The sequence below is a fragment of the Lonchura striata genome, chromosome 10 (genome assembly GCF_046129695.1).
Source record: "Lonchura striata isolate bLonStr1 chromosome 10, bLonStr1.mat, whole genome shotgun sequence".
Taxonomy (NCBI): Eukaryota; Metazoa; Chordata; class Aves; order Passeriformes; family Estrildidae; genus Lonchura; species Lonchura striata.
In genome coordinates, this window is record NC_134612.1 from 25277220 (window position 1) to 25297935 (window position 20716).

The following is a 20716-nucleotide window of genomic DNA, read 5'->3' on the forward strand; positions in this document are numbered from 1 at the left end:
GGTGATTTTCTATCTTTTATATGGTACATTACGTGTTACATGGTTACAGTTTTCCCCAATGCCTATTACCTATATTAAATGGTGATTTTCTATCTTTTATATGGTACATTACGTGTTACATGTTTACAGTTTTTCCCCAATGCCTATTACCTATATTAAATGGTGCTTTTCTACTCTAAACCAATCTGTGAGTGCCAACATCACCAAGAACATGGAGGTGAGGAAGGAGAAAGAGGGAGGACAGGGCAGGCCCAAATCCCAAATCCATCTTAAACCTCTGACCCCCATGTACAAAACCAAAACCCCCCGGTACAGCACTCAGAAATTCTTCCCTTTACTTTGTGACTACTTCTACTCTAATATCTAAACTTTTGTGACTTCTTGTTCTCCCTGCAAGGTTGGTAACTCATCCCATGGCTCAAACCCAAAATCACAGCTGTTTGCAGCTGCCTGCCAGGGTCTCAAATGCTTCTGAGCTGGGCCCGGAACATCCAGAAATGTCTGAGGGACATTTTGAGTTCCGACACTGTGGTGGCACCCAAAGCACCTGGAGGGATGAGCACCCACAAAGCGCTGTCACCACACCCCACGGTGCTGATGGCTTCATCTGCCCTGACATTAGATAAAAGGCTTGTTCTCTAATTTGTTGGGATAGGGTGGCTGGGGACAAGATCACCACGCACCAAATTAGCTGACAACACAATTAGCAACACAATAATCTCCGGTTTAGCCAGAGAACCACCTCGGCCCAGAATATTCTGCAAACTCTGCCACATTTCCTTGCTTAGCCTGGAAGTTTCCTCCCCATTAATCAAGACAGCCTCACCAGCCAGACAAAACCTGAAAGGGCACATCCAGATCTCTCACTGCAGGAAAGTGAAGAGGTTGGGTTGTTGCTTTGATGGGTTTGCAGGAACATCCTCAAGTCTGCTCAGGCAGGAGGTTTAGATCACATTTTAGGGAGAAATTCCTCCCTGTGAAGGTGGGGAGGGTGCCCAGAGCAGCTGTGACAAGGCCAGGCTGGACAGAGCTTGGAGTGACCTGGGATGGTGGAAGGTGTCCCTGCCATGGCAGGGGTGGAATGAGATGATTTTGAGGTCCCTTCCAACCCAAAAACCATTCTGGAATTCTGGGATTTTATGAAATTGGATCTTCTGGGAAGAGCCCGGCCTGGTGCAAAGTGTCCCTGCAGGGCTGGGACAGAGCCCAGAGGCTCAGGAACACTCCCAGACTCTGCAAATCCCCGCTGGCCTTTCTGGCAGGGCAGGGATTTTATTCCTGTCTCCAGGGCTGAGCTGGATGTTTCCTGCAGCAGCCAAAACCACACTGGAATCCCCAGCAATAATTAACACAAATCCCCAGGGGCCAGAGCAGAAAGGGATCAGATCTTCCAGAGCAGCAGCAGACAAGGAAACAAACTCCTGTATTTTTATCTACTTTATGCAGGTAATTTGGTCTGATTTTTACCACCACAAGCAGAGGGCTTTTAGGGAAGGCTGAGGTTCAAGCAGGTCTGGAGCAGGAGGATGGTAACCCTGAGGAAGCTGGCAATTAAATGCGGTTGTGTTCCTTATCTTTTATTTTATAGGCCTGATTTTAAGGCATTGGGACGTTTTCCTGCTCAGTGCAGAAGGGTCAGCCTGCAGTTGGTAAATGCAAGGGTTAGGTTTATAAATAAATTTATTCATACACATGAAGCGTCTCCTTTTCAAACCCTGCTCTAATGGGAAAGTTAGAAAAGTTAGAAATAGAAAATCCCCAGGATTTTTAGGGGATTGGGTGACACCCACCCACCCATCTCTGGCAAAACCCCTCTGGCCATTCCAAGCTCTGCTCACTCAGGGATTTCACCACCCCAGGCACAACACAGAGCTCCAGGACTGGCCGAGCTAGAAAGGGACACAACCATCTGTAAATTTTGAACGGAGCCTTTGCACGTGAATGTTTCAATATCAAAGGCTAAGCAAGCATCAGTTCCACAGTCAACATCCATAAAAATAGCAGCGGCAGAAAAGAGGCACGGCCGGGCTGGGAGGGAAAGCGCCACATCCTGATGGCCCCTTTGTCACCTGCGCAGCCCTGTTTGTGCAAGCGCCTTTTAAAGGTGCTCGCCGTGGAAAGGGCAGTTTTAAAGCATCGTTAAAATGCGTTCAGACAGGAAAAGAACAGCTTTAACCCCAGCTGTTCCATCTGGCCCTGAAGCGGTTTGCATTCCTTTGTGCTCGGAAGGCACCGGTGGGCGCCAGAACAGCGACATTGTTCAGTGAGGGAGATGTGCCCGGAAAATCCGGGAGAATCCGGGGGGGGAAAGCATTTCTGACACTTTTATTTCTCACTTAAACAGCAGTTAGGTTCGAAAGTAGATGTTTGCGAGCGACATTAAGCTTTTTTTATCCCTGGAACAGAATAAAGGACACAAAGGCGAGCCTCGTGATTGGCAGGGCCGTGCTGTATTCCGGGCATTTCAGATGAGGTTCTGGAACCTGTCCGTCCTTTCTGCAAACCCCTCACCTGACACCTGCGGGTACCTGCTGGACGTGAAACCAGCCCAGATCCCCTCTGCTCCCGCTGGAACACCGCGCTGCGGCCCCAGCTCCTTCCCGCTCATCCCATTGGAGCCGGGATGCTCGCAGGGACCTGCCGGCGCCCTTGGCAGGATAACCGCGCTGCAGGGCTGTCTGTCGCGATGGAGGCTGCGGTGTAAAGTCTGTCTGTCGCGACAGAGGGCTGCGATAAGAAGCCGCTCTGTGCGGGGCAGCTCTGGCGCATCTCGCCCGGGAAAAGCCGGGGAAAGACGGAGATCCAGGGAAAGACGGAGATCCAGGGAAAGACGGAGATGCAGGGACACAGCTGGCGTGCCGGAGGTGCCAGCCCGCTCCATCCCACGGGTTTCCCCGGGCCCGGCTCCGCCGCTCCTCCTCCCGCAGCGGCTGCGGCAGCGGGCGGGGCGCAGGGACCGGCCCGGGGCCGCGGCCGCGGAGCGAGGGGCGGGAGGTGAGGAACGGGGAGGAGGGCAGGAGGAGGGAGGGAGGAAGGGAGGGCGAAAGGTGGGGATTTAAGCGCGGGCAGCGCCGGGCTGGGGAGCTGCGGTGCGCGGAGCGGAGGTGAGGGAGGCGCGGGGCCGCGGTGCGGTGCATCGCGGTGCGGTGCATCGCGGTGTTGTGCATCGCGGTGTTGTGCAGCCCGGTGTTGTGCATCGCGGTGTTCTGCATCGGGGTGTTCTGCAGCCCGGTGTTCTGCATCGCGGTGTTGTGCATCCCGGTGTTGTGCAGCCCGGTGTTCTGCATCGCGACGTTGTGCATCGCGGTGTTGTGCATCGCGGTGTTCTGCATCGGGGTGTTCTGCAGCCCGGTGTTCTGCATCGCGGTGTTGTGCAGCCCGGTGTTGTGCAGCCCGGTGTTCTGCATCGCGACGTTGTGCATCGCGGTGTTGTGCATCGCGGTGTTCAGCATCGCGGTGTTCTGCATCGCGGTGTTCTGCATCCCGGCGTTCCCGCATCCCGGCGTTGTGCATCCCGGCGTTCCCGCATCCCGGCGTTGTGCATCCCGGCGTTCCCGCATCCCGGTGTTCCCGGTGCCGGCGCCCATTCCCCGCTCAGCTCGGCTCGCCCAAGGGCATCGCTGCGGAGCCGCGTCCCGGAGCATCCCCCGGGCAGGGGCCGCTGACTTTGGCGAGCGCGGCCGCTGCCACGGCGAGTCCCCCCCGGCGGCTCGGTAAGGAGCGGGGGGAAGGCCCGGGAGCGGGGCTGGCAGCCGCAGGAGCCCGGGGCTGCTTGCTGTGCCTCCCTCAAGGGAGCCGGGGCCGTTCCTGCCGCACCTGCCGCCTCCAGCGAGCGCTCCGGGCTTTGGGGCGTCCCTGCCGGGCGGCGATGAGATGGACTGCAAGGTCCCTTCTCAGCCAGACCGTGCCGCGATTCCGTGACTTGTTGCTGCAGCCCTGCAGTCGGGGATTTATTCCCAGGCGGCAGGAAGATGGTTTGCCTTAGGGATTCCCTAAAAACGAGTCAAACACCGGGAATGGGAAGGTCGCGCTGGGCGGGGGGGATGGAGGAGGGAAGGAAGGTGGCTGTGCTGGGAATGCTCATCGCTGGCGGGTTTTTCCTCTCTGGTTTTCTCCCAGTTGCTGGTGGCTGCCTTCTGTAGGAAGCAGGTGCAAGTCCTGCCTTCCCTGTTGGATAAACCCTGGATAATATGGAGGAGAATCCCTGCAATAAATGCTTAGGTTCTGCTTAGTCAGCACAGGGCTCTTTGGGGGATTTTAATGTGGATTTTAATGCTTTAGGAATTGGGATGCTGGGTTTCCTTTCTCTGATGAATATCATGAGCATGGTACAAATAACTGCAATTCCATGGAGTGATTTCTGGCGCAGGTTTAGTGGGGAGAAGCAGGGAAGCTGTGCATGGAGCATGGACATTATTCCAAGATTCCAGCTGGAATGGGAGATGTTGAAAAGCTGCCTGGGGAGCAGCCTGGGCCCACGGCAATGCTTGTGCCACCCCTCTGTGCCCAAAGAGCATCCACAGAGCTGCAGCTGCCTGGGAGGCAGCCAGGGCTCTGCTCTGGGTCCTGCCAAGCCACATTTTTATGGAGCTTTTCATTTGTTTTATGGATATCAACAGCTTTGTGTGTCCAAACCTGTTTGCTCACAGCGAGGAAGTGCCTGCAAAGGAAGCTGTTCCTCACTGCATAGATGGGGTTAAATCTGTGGAAAAAGTGCGTTTTCCCTTTTATTTCTTATCTGTTGCAAGTCCATTTTTGCTTCTCCTCTCTCAGAGCAGTGACTGGAGTGGTGCAACTCTGCTTCCTTTGATGAGATCTCAGGGAAGATGCACTTGCACAAGAGTTTGGTCTCATTTTCCACTAATACCTGTCATAGCTGTGACAATAGTCACCTCCTCACGTTGCACACAACCCAAGCTGTTACTTTCAGCTGCCTCAGAAATGACTCAGAGCAAAGCAAAGAAGTCTGAATAAAATAAGGGCTACAACTGAAAGTAGATCTTATTTTAGAGCCCAGACATCTCAGTTGTTGTGTTGGTAGATTGATGTGTTTACACAACCTCCTGAACTTGGAAGCCTATGAAGAAAGTAGATGATGTCCCAAATCTCACAAGGAACTGAGGTTTGTCACCAGCAGCAAATGAAAACCCCTCTGAGATATTCCTGGTGCAGTTCTTTAAGAACTCTCAATTTTTATGTGCTGGCAATTTAAACCTGGTGCTGGCCTCCATTCCTAAATTTGGGGTTTCGGTTGGGAATAGTTCTGCTCAAAACCACGTCCCTAAATTATACTTACACTCAAAATAGAGGGGAAGGTTTCCCTTCCCCTGGGATTCAATTTGCCATTTTCCCATCTTCTCTGGCAGAGCTGCTCTCCTGCTCTGCCCCAAGGTACAAATCCTGGCACAGGGGGACGAGCCAGAGCCCAAACCATGCCCAGGAAAGCTGGAAAGGGAAAGATCTGTGCCTAAACTGCAGGGAGCAGCTGGTTATGTAAGGAAACAACTGAGGAAACTTCAGGGGAGGGAAGAGCAGGAAAAATTGTTGAAAAATTAATTTAGCCTTGGAAGAAAATGGGACAGAGCTGCTCCAGGAATGTTGTTACAGAGAAGCTGCATCTTCTCCTTTTTCTGTTCCTGAGTAAGGAGAGGATTGAGCACTGATAAATCAGCCAGGCTGCAAAGTCAGGGGTTATTTTGAGCTGTGCCTTTGCTGGGAGCAGCCTGTCAGGGGGCAGGTAAGGCATGAAATCAACCCAAATTTAACTGCTTCCAACTGCTGTGCTGCTATTGAATTTTCCAGAGCAGACCCCTGTGGGTGCTTGCAGAGCAAGCAGGGTCAAAAATTGGTGGATCTCATTGGAAAGGAGTTTTCCTTATGGTTGTAGGTCATCATAAACCCCATCTGTGCACTCAGCTTAACTGAAGGAGAAAATCCAGCAGCACTCTGGGTGCTGTCCCATGCAGCTGGCGAGGGAGGCTGACAGAACCCTCTGCTCCAGAAGGCAGGCAGAGAATTCCAGCACCAAACCCTGTTTTGGGAGCCCAGAATTGCAGCAGGAGGAGCAGACACACAGATCAGGGTCCAGGTGGGGACGAGGAAGTCGGCTCAGACTTTGTGCAGGTGTGGCACTGCCACTCGAGGAGGGGGTTGAGGTTCCAAGGGGTAACAGGAAATCTTCCTGGGCAGAGAAATCTCCTGGGCTTTGTGTGCATTATGTGGTGTTTGAAAGAACCAAAACAGCACCTGTGTGCTGCCACGGAGGCCAGCAGGGAGGAAATTGGGGCTAAAGATTTGAAAGATGCTGGAATTCCCTCTCCTGAGGCAGGTAAAACAGAAACAGGGCTGAAAACATCATTGCTCTTTCTGCTTTACCCCTTCCGCTCGTGGAAGATTCTTTTTTTTTTCCAGCAAAGCCCACAGGCTCAGCCAAGCCATGCCCACCCACGTGTGGGTGAATTCCAAATTCTGGGAACTTGGATTCTTGGAATTCAGCCTCAGAATGGCTGAGTCATGTGCAGCACCAACATTTCCCCAGCTCAGACCCTCATCCTGGTGTTGTACAGGACACGTGGAAGGGATTTGCATTTCCTGGAGCTCTCTGATGGATGGCCAAGGGGGCTGAGGGAGAGAACCTGGGATTGCTTCGCTCTGCTGAGCACTCCAGAATTCCAGGGGTGGTTGTTTATCCAAATCTGCAAGACAAGGTGGTTTTCGAGGTGTAGCCTTGTCTTCCAGCCTCACCCCTTCCACTCCTGGAAGATATATATTGCCACACTGTGACACGAAATAACTCACAGAAGCAGGCTGCAAGGAAAGAAAAAGAACTCAAAAAAGTAAACTTTATTTTCTGACTCTACTGTGTATACAATAGCAAAAGTGACAGTGGATTGGAGAGTGAAACTGCCACCTCTCCAACCACACTGGTCAAACCAACAGTCTATTAATTTACCTACAAAGAAGAATGCAAAACAATCATTATTTACATGAACACGTGTGAGAAAACTCTGTTGAAACATGTAAATATCAGAAGGCATAGGAACTTTTAGAAGAACTTTAAAACTCTCAAAAGAACAGGGAGACAATTTATATTTTTCTTCCAGCAAACCCCACAGGCTGTGCTGTGCACTCCAGGATTCCGGGGAGGTTTATTTATCCAAATCTGGCAGTCAAGGTGGTTTTTGAGGTGCTTCTTGTCCGCAGCGGGAGCTGTGCTGGGATTGCTGCTGCTGGAATTTCCTCCCTGGGAGGACAAGCTGGAGGTGAAATGTAAAGATCCATGTGGGAATGCTGAAGGAACCTGAGGGCTTTGCTTGCCAGGAGGGGAAGGCAGATCCCAGGCGGAGCTGCTGCTCCATGGACACGGGATCGGAGCCGCGGGGAGGCAACAGAGCAGGAAATTCCCAGGAAATTCTGGGAATTGGATGCCCTGGAACATGCTGAGGTGGCGATCCCAGGAAATTCTGCGATTTGGATGCCCTGGAACATGCTGAGGTGGTGATCCCAGGAAATTCTGGGGTTTGGAATTCCCAGAACGGGCTGAGGTGGTGATCCCAGGAAATTCTGGGGTTTGGAATTCCCAGAACGGGCTGAGGTGGTGATCCCAGGAAATTCTGGGGTTTGGAATTCCCAGAATGGGTTGAGATGGTGATCCCGGGAAGTTTTGGGATGTGGATTTCCCAGAACATGATGAGGTGGTGATCCCAGGAAATTCTAGGATTTGGAATTCCCAGAACAGGCTGAGGTGGTGTTCCCAGGAAATTCTGGGATTTGGATGCCCTGGAACAGGCTGAGGTTCCCAGGAAATTCTGGGATGTGGAATTCCCTGGAATCTGCTGCCTCATCTCAATTTCTGCCCAACCATTCATCCTATCATTCCTTGTGCACCGTGCTTGGTGCTCACTGAATAGAACATGAATGGAAATGCCTGATGGAATGGGAATGGGAATGGGATTGGGAATCCCTTCCTGGTTCTGCTTGCACTTGGAGGTGTCAACCTGCATAAAATCGCTGGGCTCATCCCAGAATTATGTCAGCATTAAGAGGGACAAGACAGTGCCTTGGAAAAATCAGGATATTCAGCAGGACAAGCCCATGGAACACAGTGAAGTTACAAATAAGAACAGTTCCACAGCAATAACTTGCAGATCGAATTTCTATTTCAATCCCACGGAGGTGATTACCCATTTAGCTCCTAATATCTGAAATTATTTGCAGATCAGACAGCTTTAAATTCAGTCTGGCACTTTGCCTGCTTGTGGGTGCTCAGGGCTGGTGGGTCTGGAACCCCCTCAGGGACTTGTGGAAGGATTTTATTGAAGCTCCAGCATGAGAGGGAGCTTAAATAAAAAATCCTGAGGGAATTTTTATTTCAAGATGCTGCAAACCCCATCCACTCTTGCTGCTGGGCTATCCCAGCAATTATTCAGCAAATGGCCACTTTTAGCCAATTAAATATTTGTATTTTGGGGATGGATTGATTGTTTGCTGCTTTTATTTCTCACCTCGTCCCTGCTTTCCATTTAAAGCAGCAGAGATCACCTGTTGAATGATCATGAGGTCATCTCCAGCTCCAGGCTTTGTTTTTCCCCACTCCAGATGAACTTTTCCTGAATATATGCTGGAAACTCTTTTTTCCTGGATGTGTAACTCAACCAACCCCTCCTGCTGAGGGCATCAAGTGTTTTTCAAGCATTCTTTGGAAAACAGTCTCTCCCAGTTCCCCTGCAAGAATGTTTCTTCCCACAGGAATTTCCCAGCAGGAGCTGTCCGGCCACGGGTCAGATTGAAAATGTGACCAAAATTCCCCAAATCCCAGCTGCTCAAGGCAGAAATTACATATTAAAGCACCTAACACTGGAATCTTCTAACTCCCAACTAGCTCTGACTCTGGCAGATAAGGTCATTAATAAAGAAATTTTGGAGATTAGGCATGCTCTGAAATGACACCATGATATTTGGATGATGATTTATCTTTTCAGCTGCCCTAATCAGAGACATGTGTCAACAAGCAAGAAAATCAGGCAGCACTTAAAACACTAAAAGCTGCTTTACAGGTTTCTCTTCTTGCATTTTTTTTTTCTCTCTCGGAGGTGCAATGCTGAAAATAATCTGAATATTGCCTAACAGGAGCTGAATTCTCTTCATTTCACTCATAGCTGGCTGTAACAGTCCCGTGGCCCCAACATCATTGAATGTTTCAATCCAAATTTGTAGACAAATGAATGTTGAGTTAAAATTGCATAAGAACAAATGATCTCCTGCTCTGGAATAGTGGGAAGTGATGAGTGAATAACTCGGGGTCCTTTCAATTGGGAGTGCCAGCTGGAATAGAATAAAACACAGGCATGGAAGTGAAGCCTCTCTAGGACAAATCCGGTTTAAAATACAGATTTTTAGCCTCCAGATTTTTAGATTTAGTTTGCCTAGTAATCTGCTATTCCCTTTGATTGCTGCTACAATTAATTTGGGTGGTAAAGCTGCCACAGACCTCTGGAGATGTGGGGTTTGGGGCTCCTCCTTACTCCTCATAATGTGCCCAGAGGGATCTGTGTGACCGTGCCACGGGGAGCCTTGTCTCTCATTGCCTCAGCAGCTGCTTTAAAATGTTTTTTTTTCCTTTTCCCTCCTGTGTTTTCCTTTATAAATGATGCAGCTGGAGCTGTGTTTTCCCTGCACAAAGTGCAGTGTGTCAGTGGTGAGGGCACAGACTGCAATTTGCTTTTGCCTTTTACTTATCCCAACCTCCAGCATTCATTAGGAGACCACAGAGCAGGAAGGCAGCTCGTGTTCCTCCTGGAATTCCAGAGTGCCTGGGGATGGAATTACTGCCTGCACTGGGAGCCAGGCTGCTGCAAGGAAATGCAATCCCCAGGCTGGAAAAAAAGGTGCCAAGGGCTTTGGTTAAATTCAAAGGGCTGCTCATCATTTTAACTGCCTCATCCTTTATTCATGTGGCTCTCCAAGGGGTAATGGTGAGGCTGCAGCCTGGAATATCTAAAATCAGCCTCGGGGGTGTTTTTCCTGCCTGTGGCAGTCCTTGTCCAGCTCTGGATGGAGATGCAGCAGCTCTGGTCACTCAGACACCCCCAGCAGTGCTCCAGCCTTGCAGCTCCTCCGGGCAGGGCTTGGGATCAGAAGGGATTTACCCACGAAGGGATGAGTTTAACCAGCAGAGCCTGAACCCCAGTGTAAATCCCATAATCCTGGGAGTGAGGGGGTCCTTCTTCCTCTTCTTCTTCTTCTTCTTCTTCTTCTTCTTCTTCTTCTTCTCCTTCTTCTTCTTCTTATTCTTATTCTTATTCTTATTCTTATTCTTATTCTTATTCTTATTCTCCTCCTTCTTCTTCTCCTCCTTCCTCTCCTCCTTCTCCTTCTCCTTCTCCTTCTCCTTCTCCTTCTCCTTCTCCTTCTCCTTCTCCTTCTCCTTCTCCTTCTCCTTCTCCTTCTCCTTCTCCTCCTCCTCCCCACTGTACAGGAAAGGGTTTCACCCCCTCAGTGGAAAATGCTGCTTTTTTTGCAGAAAGTCTGCACAGAGACACCTTTGGCTCCCAGGGAGTCCCACTTTGCCAGCTGGGTCGCTTTCATTGAAGGCTCTGCAGTAATTCCAAAGCTTTAAGGCCTTGGAACTCCAGAACTCTCCGGAGTTCTGCTTCCATTCATGGCTGGCCAGGGAGCTGTGGTGCCTTTCTCCCCAGCCTGAACCCCTGCAAGAAAAGCTGGTCACAGACACAGCCACTGCTACATTTAAAATGTTCATCTGTCCCCCAAAATCATCGTACAAACTTTCTTTCTAGGCAATACTGGAAGATGGAAGTGAAGGAAATGCTTTGGGATTAGTGGGGAAAACTTCCCTTTAGTAAATCCCACATCCCCCCGGAACTGAGCAGGAAAACACTGAATATTGGAATATTTTTGACCTGTATCAGTGGTCCATCCTTATTTTAATCCCAGACTGCAAATTTCCCAGTGCTGCTTTAGGATTTGTTGCTTTGAGGGACAGCCAAGTTCTGCTGCCCCAAGCTCACTGTGAGCACCAGGCTGGAGGGGTGTGAGGTCTCCAAGCCTCTTTGGTCTGGCATTTTAGGCAGCACGAGGGTAGAAGAAAATGGGACATTGGGAGGTTTTCCAGCAGGGAAATCTGATGAATTCCCTATGGACTGATCTGCTTGGAATGTCCTTAAACCCCAAAATAACAGAATCCCTCTGTAAAGCCTTGAACACTTTCTTATCATTCTATTTTCTCTAAATGGATGCTTTTAGCCTGCATTTAGAGATTTTTTTCAAATGCCAAAAAGCACATTTAACAATGAACGGTGAAGGCAAACCCTAGTTCCTGTTTAATTCTTGCTCAGCCGTTCTCTTTTCCAAGTGGAGTTGGGAACAATGAATGCATAAAGGCATCACCCAAGAGAAAAATCTTTCCTAGACTTGTAATTTCCATTAAATATTCTTTTAATCTCTAAAATTTTTCATTTCTTTGGAATGAGCTGCAAAAAAATCCTTCTGCAATCAGCGATTACTTTTTTCTCCCTCTCTCTTTCGTAACTTGGCTTTTCTTTATTCCCAACAATTGCAGAGCAATAAAAATGATTATCAAAAGTAAGCAGAGGAGTTTTTACAGGGCAATTGTTTTAATCTTATCTTTATTCCGGGACATACATGGAATTTATGGAACGTTTCTGGAATTGATGGAACAACTATGGAATTTATGGAACAGTTATGGAATTTGTTGAACATTTCTGGAAGCTGGGCCAAAGCCTTTCCTTTTAAATGCCTATTTCCCTGACCTCCACAGGGAACGAATAGGAAAACACACCTGGAATGTGGGAATTGATAGAATCACAGGAAGGTTTGGGTTGGAAGGGAGTCCAGTCATCCAGTCCCACACCTCCCGTGGGCAGGGACACCTTCCATGATCCCAGCTTGCTCCAACATGACCTTGGACACTTGCAGGGATGGATCAGCCACAGCTTTTCTGGGAAGTGGGAATGCCCAGCAGCTGCAGAACCCAAGAGTTCCCTTTGATCCAGGAGAGCTGGTGGCGCCTGCACCTCGGAAAATGAGATTGTGTAGTGGTTCCACAGGATACCCCAGCTGTAATCCCCATTTCCCTGTCAGTCCAGGTGCTCTCCAACCCCCTGGAGCTGAAGATGGACATGAAGAGGGTGAAGGACTGTCGCCCTGATTCTTAAGATTTTCTAAAGCCTTCTGAGTTTACATTCTGTTGGAGAACTTTCTCACACAACTTTCTGTAAACAACCTATTGTTTTGCATTCCTTCATTGGGGTGGAGAAACTTGATGTGCTGGTAGTTTGTCCAGTGTCATTGGAGAGGTGGCACCTCCACTCTCCAATCCACTGTCACCTTTGGAAAAGCATAAATGCTGGAGTCAGAAAATAAACTTTCTCTTTTTCACCTTGCAATAGCAGCAGCTCGTGTCGTGCTTTCACGTGTCCTACAGTGACAAAGGACTCCCTGTACCGGCTGTACAACCAGCTGTAATCCCTATTTCCCTGTCATTCCAGGTGCTCTCCATCCCCACTGGAGCTGACGATGGACGTGAAGAGGGTGAAGGACTACCTGTACTGGCTGTACAACCAGCTGTAATCCCTATTTCCCTGTCATTCCAGGTGCTCTCCAACCCCACAGGAGCTGACGATGGACGTGAAGAGGGTGAAGGACTACCTGTACTGGCTGTACTACCAGTACCAGCTGGTGACGTGCAGCTACGTGCTGGAGCCCTGGGAGCAGTCCATGTTCCACACCATCACCGTCACCGTGCTGGCCATGGTGGTGTACACAGCCTACGTCTTCGTGCCCATCCACGTCCGCCTGGCCTTGCAATTCTTCTCGCAGATTTTCGGGCCCCAGGCCGAGAGCGCCGTGCTGAACTGAGCCGGGCCCAGCAGGGCTCAGCAGCTCTGTGAAATGCTGATCCTGCTGAAGTTTGGCTCTTAGGAAAACCCTGCCTGCTTCCCCCACGGGCTTGGAGCGGAGCGAGGCACCCAGCACGGCCCCTCTTCCATAAACGCTCTGGGAATGGCACCCAGCTCCTGGAATGGCACAGGATCCACACAGCTCCAGCTCCTGGAACAACACAGGATCCACGCAGCTCCAGGTCCTGGAATGGCACAGGATTCACGCAGCTCCAGGTCCTGGAACAACACAGGATCCACGCAGCTCCAGCTCCTGGAACAACACAGGATCCACACAGCTCCAGGTCCTGGAATGGCACAGGATCCACACAGCTCCAGGTCCTGGAAGGGCACAGAATCCACGCAGCTCCAGCTCCTGGAATGGCACAGGATCCACGCAGCTCCAGCTCCTGGAACAACACAGGATCCACGCAGCTCCAGGTCCTGGAATGGCACAGGATCCACACAGCTCCAGGTCCTGGAAGGGCACAGGATCCATGCAGCTCCCACCTCCAGCACCAAACCCCATTTCCAGTTTCATTCTTGCTCAGCCAGGCTCTTTCCCAGTGCTGCTTTAGGATTTGTTGCTTTGAGGGACAAAACAACAAGTTCTGCTGTCCCAAGCTCACTGTGAGCACCAGGCTGGAGGGGTGTGAGGTCTCCAAGCCTCTTTGGTCTGGCATTTTAGGCAGCACGAGGGTAGAAGAAAATGGGACATTGGGAGGTTTTCCAGCAGGGAAATCTGATGAATTCCCTATGGACTGATCTGCTTGGAACATCCTTAAACCCCAAAATAACAGAATCCCTCTGTAAAGCCTTGAACACTTTCTTATCATTCTATTTTCTCTAAATGGATGCTTTTAGCTTGCATTTAGAGATTGTTTCCAATGCCAAAAAGCACATTTAACAATGAACAGTGAAGGCAAACCCTAGTTCCTGTTTAATTTTTGCTCAGCCGTTCTCTTTTCCAAGTGGAGTCGGGAACAATGAATGCATAAAGGCATCACCCAAGAGGGAAATCTTTCCTAGACTTGTAATTTCCATTAAATATTCTTTTAATCCATGAAGTTTTTCATTTCTTTGGAAACGAGCTGCATCCAACTGCTCTGGCAGAGGCTGTTTGGTGGTTCCTGACACCCAAAGTTCTTCCAACACGATCCAGGGGCCAGATTAAAGGAGATAAAAAATGAGGATCTCCAGCAGGATTGGAGTGCTCGGGTCTGGCTGGTTGGTGACTTCCAGGCTTCAATGGATGGGAGAGGAACTTGGAAGAGAAGGCAACAGGAAGATGAACTTAAATCCATCTTTTTTCACATCTAAGTTCCTGCATCTGAGTTTGGATGGTCTAAAATATTTTCTTTTTGGAAAAATATTCTCCATCTCCTCTTGCAGTTTAGGAAGAAGCAGCCCTGCTCTGTCTCAGTGCCCTCCTGCCTTCTCTGGTGAAAATCAAAATCTTTTCTTGCTGCTCCCACTCACCAAGGCAGCAAAGTGCAAATCAGCACCAGGGGAAGAGGCTCCAGAGTGGAAACAATATTTTAATACCTGCAGGGAAGGCTTAAAGAGATTTCCTTCACAAAGAAGAAATTAGATTTATTGCCATTGCCTGTGGGGAGGTTTTGGAACAGTGGGAGGTTTGTTTGGTTTTCACTCCACACAAATCAAACGTGGGTGCCAAATCATAAATTACAGCTGCACTCTGCACGTCTCTACCAGCTGATGCTCCTGTTGGTAGAAGCGAGAGTTCAAAATGTAAATAGCTTTCAGATGATGTTTGCACAGTTCTAGATTAAAAAGAAAACCCTCTCAACTTCTTTCTCAAGCTGCAGTGGGCTCCTGCATGCTTCAGAGCACAAATTTGTTTGGAAACGAAGACATGTGGTGAAGGTTGCTCAGATCTGAACATGTGTATGCAGTTTTTTCAGCCAAAAGAAAAATAAAATTTTATTCTTCAGAAACGACCTCTGGCTGCATGACTCAGCTCTTCTGTGCTTTCCACTCATTCATAAATACTCTGGATGTGTGTGGGCCAGGCTGGCACTGTGGCAGAAGGATTATTTTGTGGTGAATGTTTTGGGGAGAGGCTTGAGAATCTTTTAAAAGGATCTGGGGTGAACTCCAGCCAAAGAACTCTCCTGTTTCTGGAGGAAAATAAAAAAACTGCTCTGATCTGTTTCAAATTAAGGCATTTACAAATACCTGAGTGTGCTGAGGGCTCAGCTGGGAGCTTTGAGCTCCAACAGGAGATGTCCTGATAGTTTATCACAGTTGGGAACCTGCGAACACGAGGTGCCGAGCTGTAATCACACCTCGAGTAACAAACACAGCACTGGAGGGGATGAAAAATGGCAAAACCTGTGACAATTCCTCTCCAAAGTGTCTGTAAAATAGAGTCAAGGTTACAATCCCAACATTGGAGGTGAAAAGTGGGAATATTCACTTAGCAAGTTGGTATAAATTCTGTCTCCAAGTGGGTTTAAATTCTATCTCCACAGATTCTGCTCATCTAGAAAATATGATGGTGCGAGTGCCAGGGCACTTCCTCATCAGTTCTGCTCCTTAAAAATAATTTTTAATGCCTTAAAAAGTGGATTTCTCCCCCACAACATCAAACTCAGCTTTCAGAGCACAAGGAGAAGTTTTTTCCAGGAATGCAAAGGTTGGAGCTGCTATCTCCAATAGCACACACCTGATGGAATATTGCTCTTTAAACATTTCATTTGGCAAACAGAACCTGGAGAGGACTTTGTTCCGGATTTCCATTGCCCTCCCATGGTGGGATCCATGCAAAGCACTTTTCTTCCTTATTGTGCCTGTTCCCTTTGTTTGGCTTTGGGAGGTACAGGAAGGAGCAGGAAAACAGCAGCAGGTGCTTTTTGGGAGGGTTTAACCAAGTAAAAACTCATTTGTTGTGTGAATTCTTCACATTCTTCACTAAATTTTAATGGGTTTAGGCAAGAGGTATTTACTAGGAAGGAAAGAAGCTGCTGAAAACAATCTCTGCTAAAAACCTTTTGAGATTTTCCCAACTCTTTTCACTTCTTGCATCCAGAAAAGCTGGAATAACTCTCCCTATGTAATATTCCAAATCACTGGGTTCCAGCAGAAGACTTCAAAGGATTTCTGGCACTCAGCAGAAAACAGAAGCATTTTTTTTTTCCCCAGCTGAAAGAGAGAGGGAGTGAGATAACACTTTCGACAGCTTGAGACCACACCACAGCTTAGGAAACTCCTCCAGCTCTGAAATCCTTTTCCCTGGGGAAAAAAACCCATTCCTGGATGATGGGAAGAGGTTTCCATGGGATCCCAGCTGCACACTAAGGTGGGAGGGTGGAAATTTGGAGCTCCCAGTAACACCAGTATGCCCAGTACGTGGGTGACAGCTCTCTTGTGAGGGTTATGATGTCAGGCTCTTTATAAAAGTCTCTTTTCTCCTGCTTCATTATAGTTCCATGTTAATTGTAGTTAATTGCTTCACTGGGCTAATTGTAGCACAGCAGCTGGAAGTGTTCACACCAAAAATAATCTAAATAAAAGGAGCAAACAGAAGCAATAATCCAGCAGTGGAAAACAGAACAAAAGCAGAACAGGAGATGATCCAATTCCAGCTGCATTGACCCTGAAAGTACAAATGCCCCATTAATTTAAGGAACGAGAAATGTTGGGGCTGAGCTGGCCAGCACCATACACCTCTTGTTTAAAACTCATTTTCTTAATTTCATCTCATCAGAGCTCACATTTACCCTGCCATAAAGGTTTCCTGGCTAATTTCATGGGTCACCTCCCAAATCCATTGCTGAGGGACACAGCACACGGACGTGCCCAGACCATGAACCTCCAGAACCTTCCTCCAAGGCCCCTGAGGGCAGCTTTTACCCAAAAGTATCAAAAAACAACTTCCCAAGGCCCCTGTGGGCCGTTTTTACCCAAAACTATCAAAAACAACTTCCCAAGGACCTTTTCCTTAGTGCTGTTCCCCAAGGAACACAGGGATCAGGATCACCACCAGTGGCCCTGCACGTCTGAGTGTCCAATTTACGCAGAATTCCAGGGAAAATTCCTGTGCTTATGGAATTTTGAAATCTTAAATAAGTTGGGTTTTGGTTTTTTTATTTGTTTGTTTGTTTTGTTTTTATGGTGGGGTTTGTTGTTTTGGGGTGGTTTTTTTTGGTTTTTTGGTTTTTTTTTTTTTTGGTTGGTGTTTGGTTTTTGGTTTTTGGTCTTCTTTTTTTTTATGGTTTTCTCATTGTTGTGATTCAGCCATAATCTAAAATCCTTACTTGGGATGCTCCAGTTCTAAGTTTAATTCCCTAATTATTTGGAAGTTAGGGAAAAAAATCACACAGCTGCTTAAGTCATGGTAAAAGAAGCCCAGCAGGTGTAGGAGAGTCAGCAGAACCACACAAATAGCAAATTACAATCATGCAGCAGCAGTGAGAGCCAAAATTGGGACAATTCTCCCAGATGAATTTCTGCACCCCAGGGCACGGACGTGGACAAGAGGCCATGTGCCAGGTTGAGCACTGAAATGAAAGCAGAACAGGCAGATTTGCAAATTAAATATTACAGAATGTGGAATAATTAACTTTCTCTTAATCACACACAGTGACCAATATTCATGCAGCAAAAGCAGCCCTGTCCTCTAACCCCTACCCAAATAATTTTAATTATTCTTCCCTGAAACACCAAACATCAGCTGAATAACCTGAAATCCTACCACAAACTAAAAGCTGGGAAGTGAGGAGCAAAGCTGGGCTCAAAGTGCAGATTCTCAGATCCAACATCAAACCACCCAAAGCAGCCCTGCTGCAAACTTGTTGAGGTCAAGGGATTCAAGGAGCTGAAATTAATGAAATGTTCAGGGAGAATAATCCCAGAAAATTGAGAATTCAGGGTCTGTGAGGTCTGATGCCTCCTGAGGTGCTCCAAAGGCTGGATCTGAGCTTATCCCACGACTCCACCAGGAGCAGATAAAAGGAAATTGGCTCCTCTTGACTCTGTCCTCACACCCAGAGAGGAAAACCCAAAGAAATCTCTTGCTCCAAAGCACCATCAACTTTGTCCTTCATATTCCTGCCAATAAGCAATTTATTGCCTGAATTTGAGGAGCCCAAATCTTGAGAATACCTCCAGGCAACCTCCATGGGAACTCCCTGGCTGGAAGGCTCTGATTCAGGGGTGGAGGTCGGAATTAACTCTGAGAATTCCCACTTGTCATCATCCCTGCCTGCTCCACCCTGATTTCAGCAGTTGCTCCATCAGGACAGGTAAGAGCTGATAAACTCTGCTGATCCTGGGGTTTCAGGACAGCCGAGGCCTCCTTTTTATAGGAATAAGGAAATCCAAGCTCAAAATAGGCTCTGGAAATTGTTTTGTGTGGCCTGATGTAAGTTATAGCCCTCCTCAATTGACAACACACATTTGTCTGGGTTTAAAAATGAAATTAAACCCATGCACCCTCTGCATCAAAACAAGAATCTCAGTGCTGGAATATGTTCAGGCAAAAGGAAAAAACTCAGGAAACAGGACAAAAAGGAGAGGGGAAATATCTACATGACAGAAAATAGGGTAAATCTGGCAAATCCATATTTAAAAAAACAATACAAAATACAAAAAAAAACCCAATAGATTGTGCTTTCTTTTACAACGACTGAGCAAAGAGGGAGGAAATGAAGGTAAATTGTGGCAGGGTCAGGAACAGATCCATTGGCAGCCAGGGTGCTGTTCCCGTTATTTTCTCTGGCAGCTCCTATCTTTGCTTTGTAATCATGGAGTAAATCAGAAATATCTCTTTATTTCAAGGTCGTACTGAAGGATGAGTTACACTCTGTGAATTTTTAGGAGCTTTAGGTACTTTAAAAAAAAAAAGAACCAGGGGAGATAATGCAGGTAAAACGTTCATCATGGGGAATTTGACACGAAACAAGTGAGGCCAGGCTCAGGATAAACAGCCTGGCATGGAAGGGGCTGGGATGGGATTGCAGCACCCTAATTAAAGATGGGGAGCAACAGCCTCGCCCATGGGGCTGGCAGGGGAAAGGGCTTCCAGCAGCTCCTTGCATTTCCACAGGTACAAATTGCACAAGAGAGAAGCCTCGCTGAGGCAGTAATTACCTGCCAAATGCACAGAGATGGAGTGATTTATGAAGGAGCAGCTCCAAAAAAGATGCTGCAAACTAAGGCGGCACGTCCAGCTCTGGACACGGTGGTGCCTTGCTCAGGGGAAGTTTGGGACATGTCTGGTATTTCACTTCAGGTAAATAATACATCTAAAGAAGTTTTCTCCACGCATTTTTGATTTCCCTTTCCAGTATTTCTCCCCACATGGGAATTAAAGGTGAAATCAAGTGGAATCAGACTGGTACTGAGGTGTGGGTACCTACACCCAGCAGTCTGTGCTGCCTCAGGCTTGGTGTGGAGACACATCCAAAAATTCCAGGTGCTTCCTGTGCCCAAACCTTCCACAGCTGGCCACAGGTGCCTCATGTGCTATCCAACAATCTGAGGGGGTTGGTATCCAAATTTTCACTAGTTTTGATAATTAAATGCTCTTCCTTATCACAGATGTATTTTAGTGGCACCACCGAAATACCTCAGAGTCCCACACCCAGTTCAGCATCCAAACTGGATTTTGGAAAGAAATCCTCCCGTGGGAGGGTGGGGAGGCCCTGGCATAGGGTGCCCAGAGAAACAGTGGCTGATCCATCCCTGGAAGTGTCCAGGGCCAGCCTGGACAGGGCTTGGAGCACCCTGGAATAGTGGAAGGTGTCCCCATGGCAGGGGGTGGCACTGGATGGGCTTTAAGGTCCCTTCCAAGCCAAACCAGGACTTGGGCACTGAAACAGCCCCTTGCAGCAGCCCTGGCTCCATGGCCTCTTTTCCCCAAGAAATCCTCAACTGCTAAACCAGCATCACGGGGATCATCTTTCATATAAATGCAGATACTCCTAAATAAATAATGAGCTGCAGCACCGGGATCAGCTGGGGAAGTTTCCACTCCCTTGGCCATGCAGCGAGCCCTGGTTTTGCAACGTTCTGGCTGAGCAGCACCTGCACAAACACCTTTTCCCAGGGATGTGTCAGCATTCCATGTCCTGCCCGTGCCAGCGAGGTGGGAGCGGTGGGAAAGGATCCATCCCACGACAATTGCGACATCTCCCCCCCAGGAGTTTATTTCGCTGAATAATTGTAACAGGAAAATGCCATCAGAGAGGACTGGAGCAAGCAGAAAGAAATAATGAGTGGTTAAGAAGAAGGTGTTAATTGTCATTTCATTTAGCAAATCTCATTTATTTCAACACATCTTAGGTTGCCACAGGGAAGATGGTTAATGCTAAAATGTCCCAGTGGTCTGATAAAGTCCTGGGTGAACAGAGAGTCCCTGTCCTCCTCCTCCTTTTTCCATGTTTTCCTTCCCTGATTGTTTAACCAATCTTCATTCACTGAACTGTATTTTTGGCATTTTCCCTGGTTTTGTCTCCAGCCAGACAGAGTGAAGCAAAGAAAGTCAGGAAAGTGAAGTCCAGAAATGTCAGCTCTCTCCATAATTTTTATGTGCAGTTTTTGAGCAGGAATAATGTGCAAAATATTTTTACCTGCATACTGCTCTTCTCATGCTCTCTCATCAGAGAACTCAGAGTGAAAAATACACTCATTTTCCTGATCATAGGGTTACAAAATCATTGAGGTTGGAAAAGATCTCCAAGATCATCAAGTCCAACCTTTAACCCACTAAATCATATCCCAAAGTGCCACATGCAGTGCTGTTCAAACACTTCCAGGGATGTGACTCCACCACT

At 48.1% G+C, this 20716-nt stretch overlaps 1 protein-coding gene across 5 annotated transcripts; it reads left to right on the forward strand.

Moving 5' to 3' along the window:
* The first annotated feature begins 2926 nt into the window (after positions 1-2926).
* On the forward strand, positions 2927-14878 carry SPTSSB (serine palmitoyltransferase small subunit B). Of its 5 annotated transcripts, none has more exons than XR_013340535.1 (2): positions 2927-2994; positions 12528-12625. XR_013340535.1 is itself a non-coding variant. In XM_021541708.2 (2 exons), exon 2 carries the CDS (start codon positions 12661-12663, stop codon positions 12895-12897), a length of 237 nt encoding a protein of 78 aa, XP_021397383.1. In that variant the 5' UTR covers positions 2933-2994; positions 12633-12660; the 3' UTR covers positions 12898-14878. The 5 variants fall into 5 exon arrangements, 3 of the variants coding, with proteins under 3 accessions (XP_021397383.1, XP_021397384.1, XP_021397382.1); XM_021541708.2 differs by lacking the exon at positions 12528-12625 and adding an exon at positions 12633-14878 and having other exon boundaries at positions 2933-2994; XR_013340536.1 differs by lacking the exon at positions 2927-2994 and adding an exon at positions 3029-3104.
* The last annotated feature ends 5838 nt before the right edge of the window (positions 14879-20716 follow it).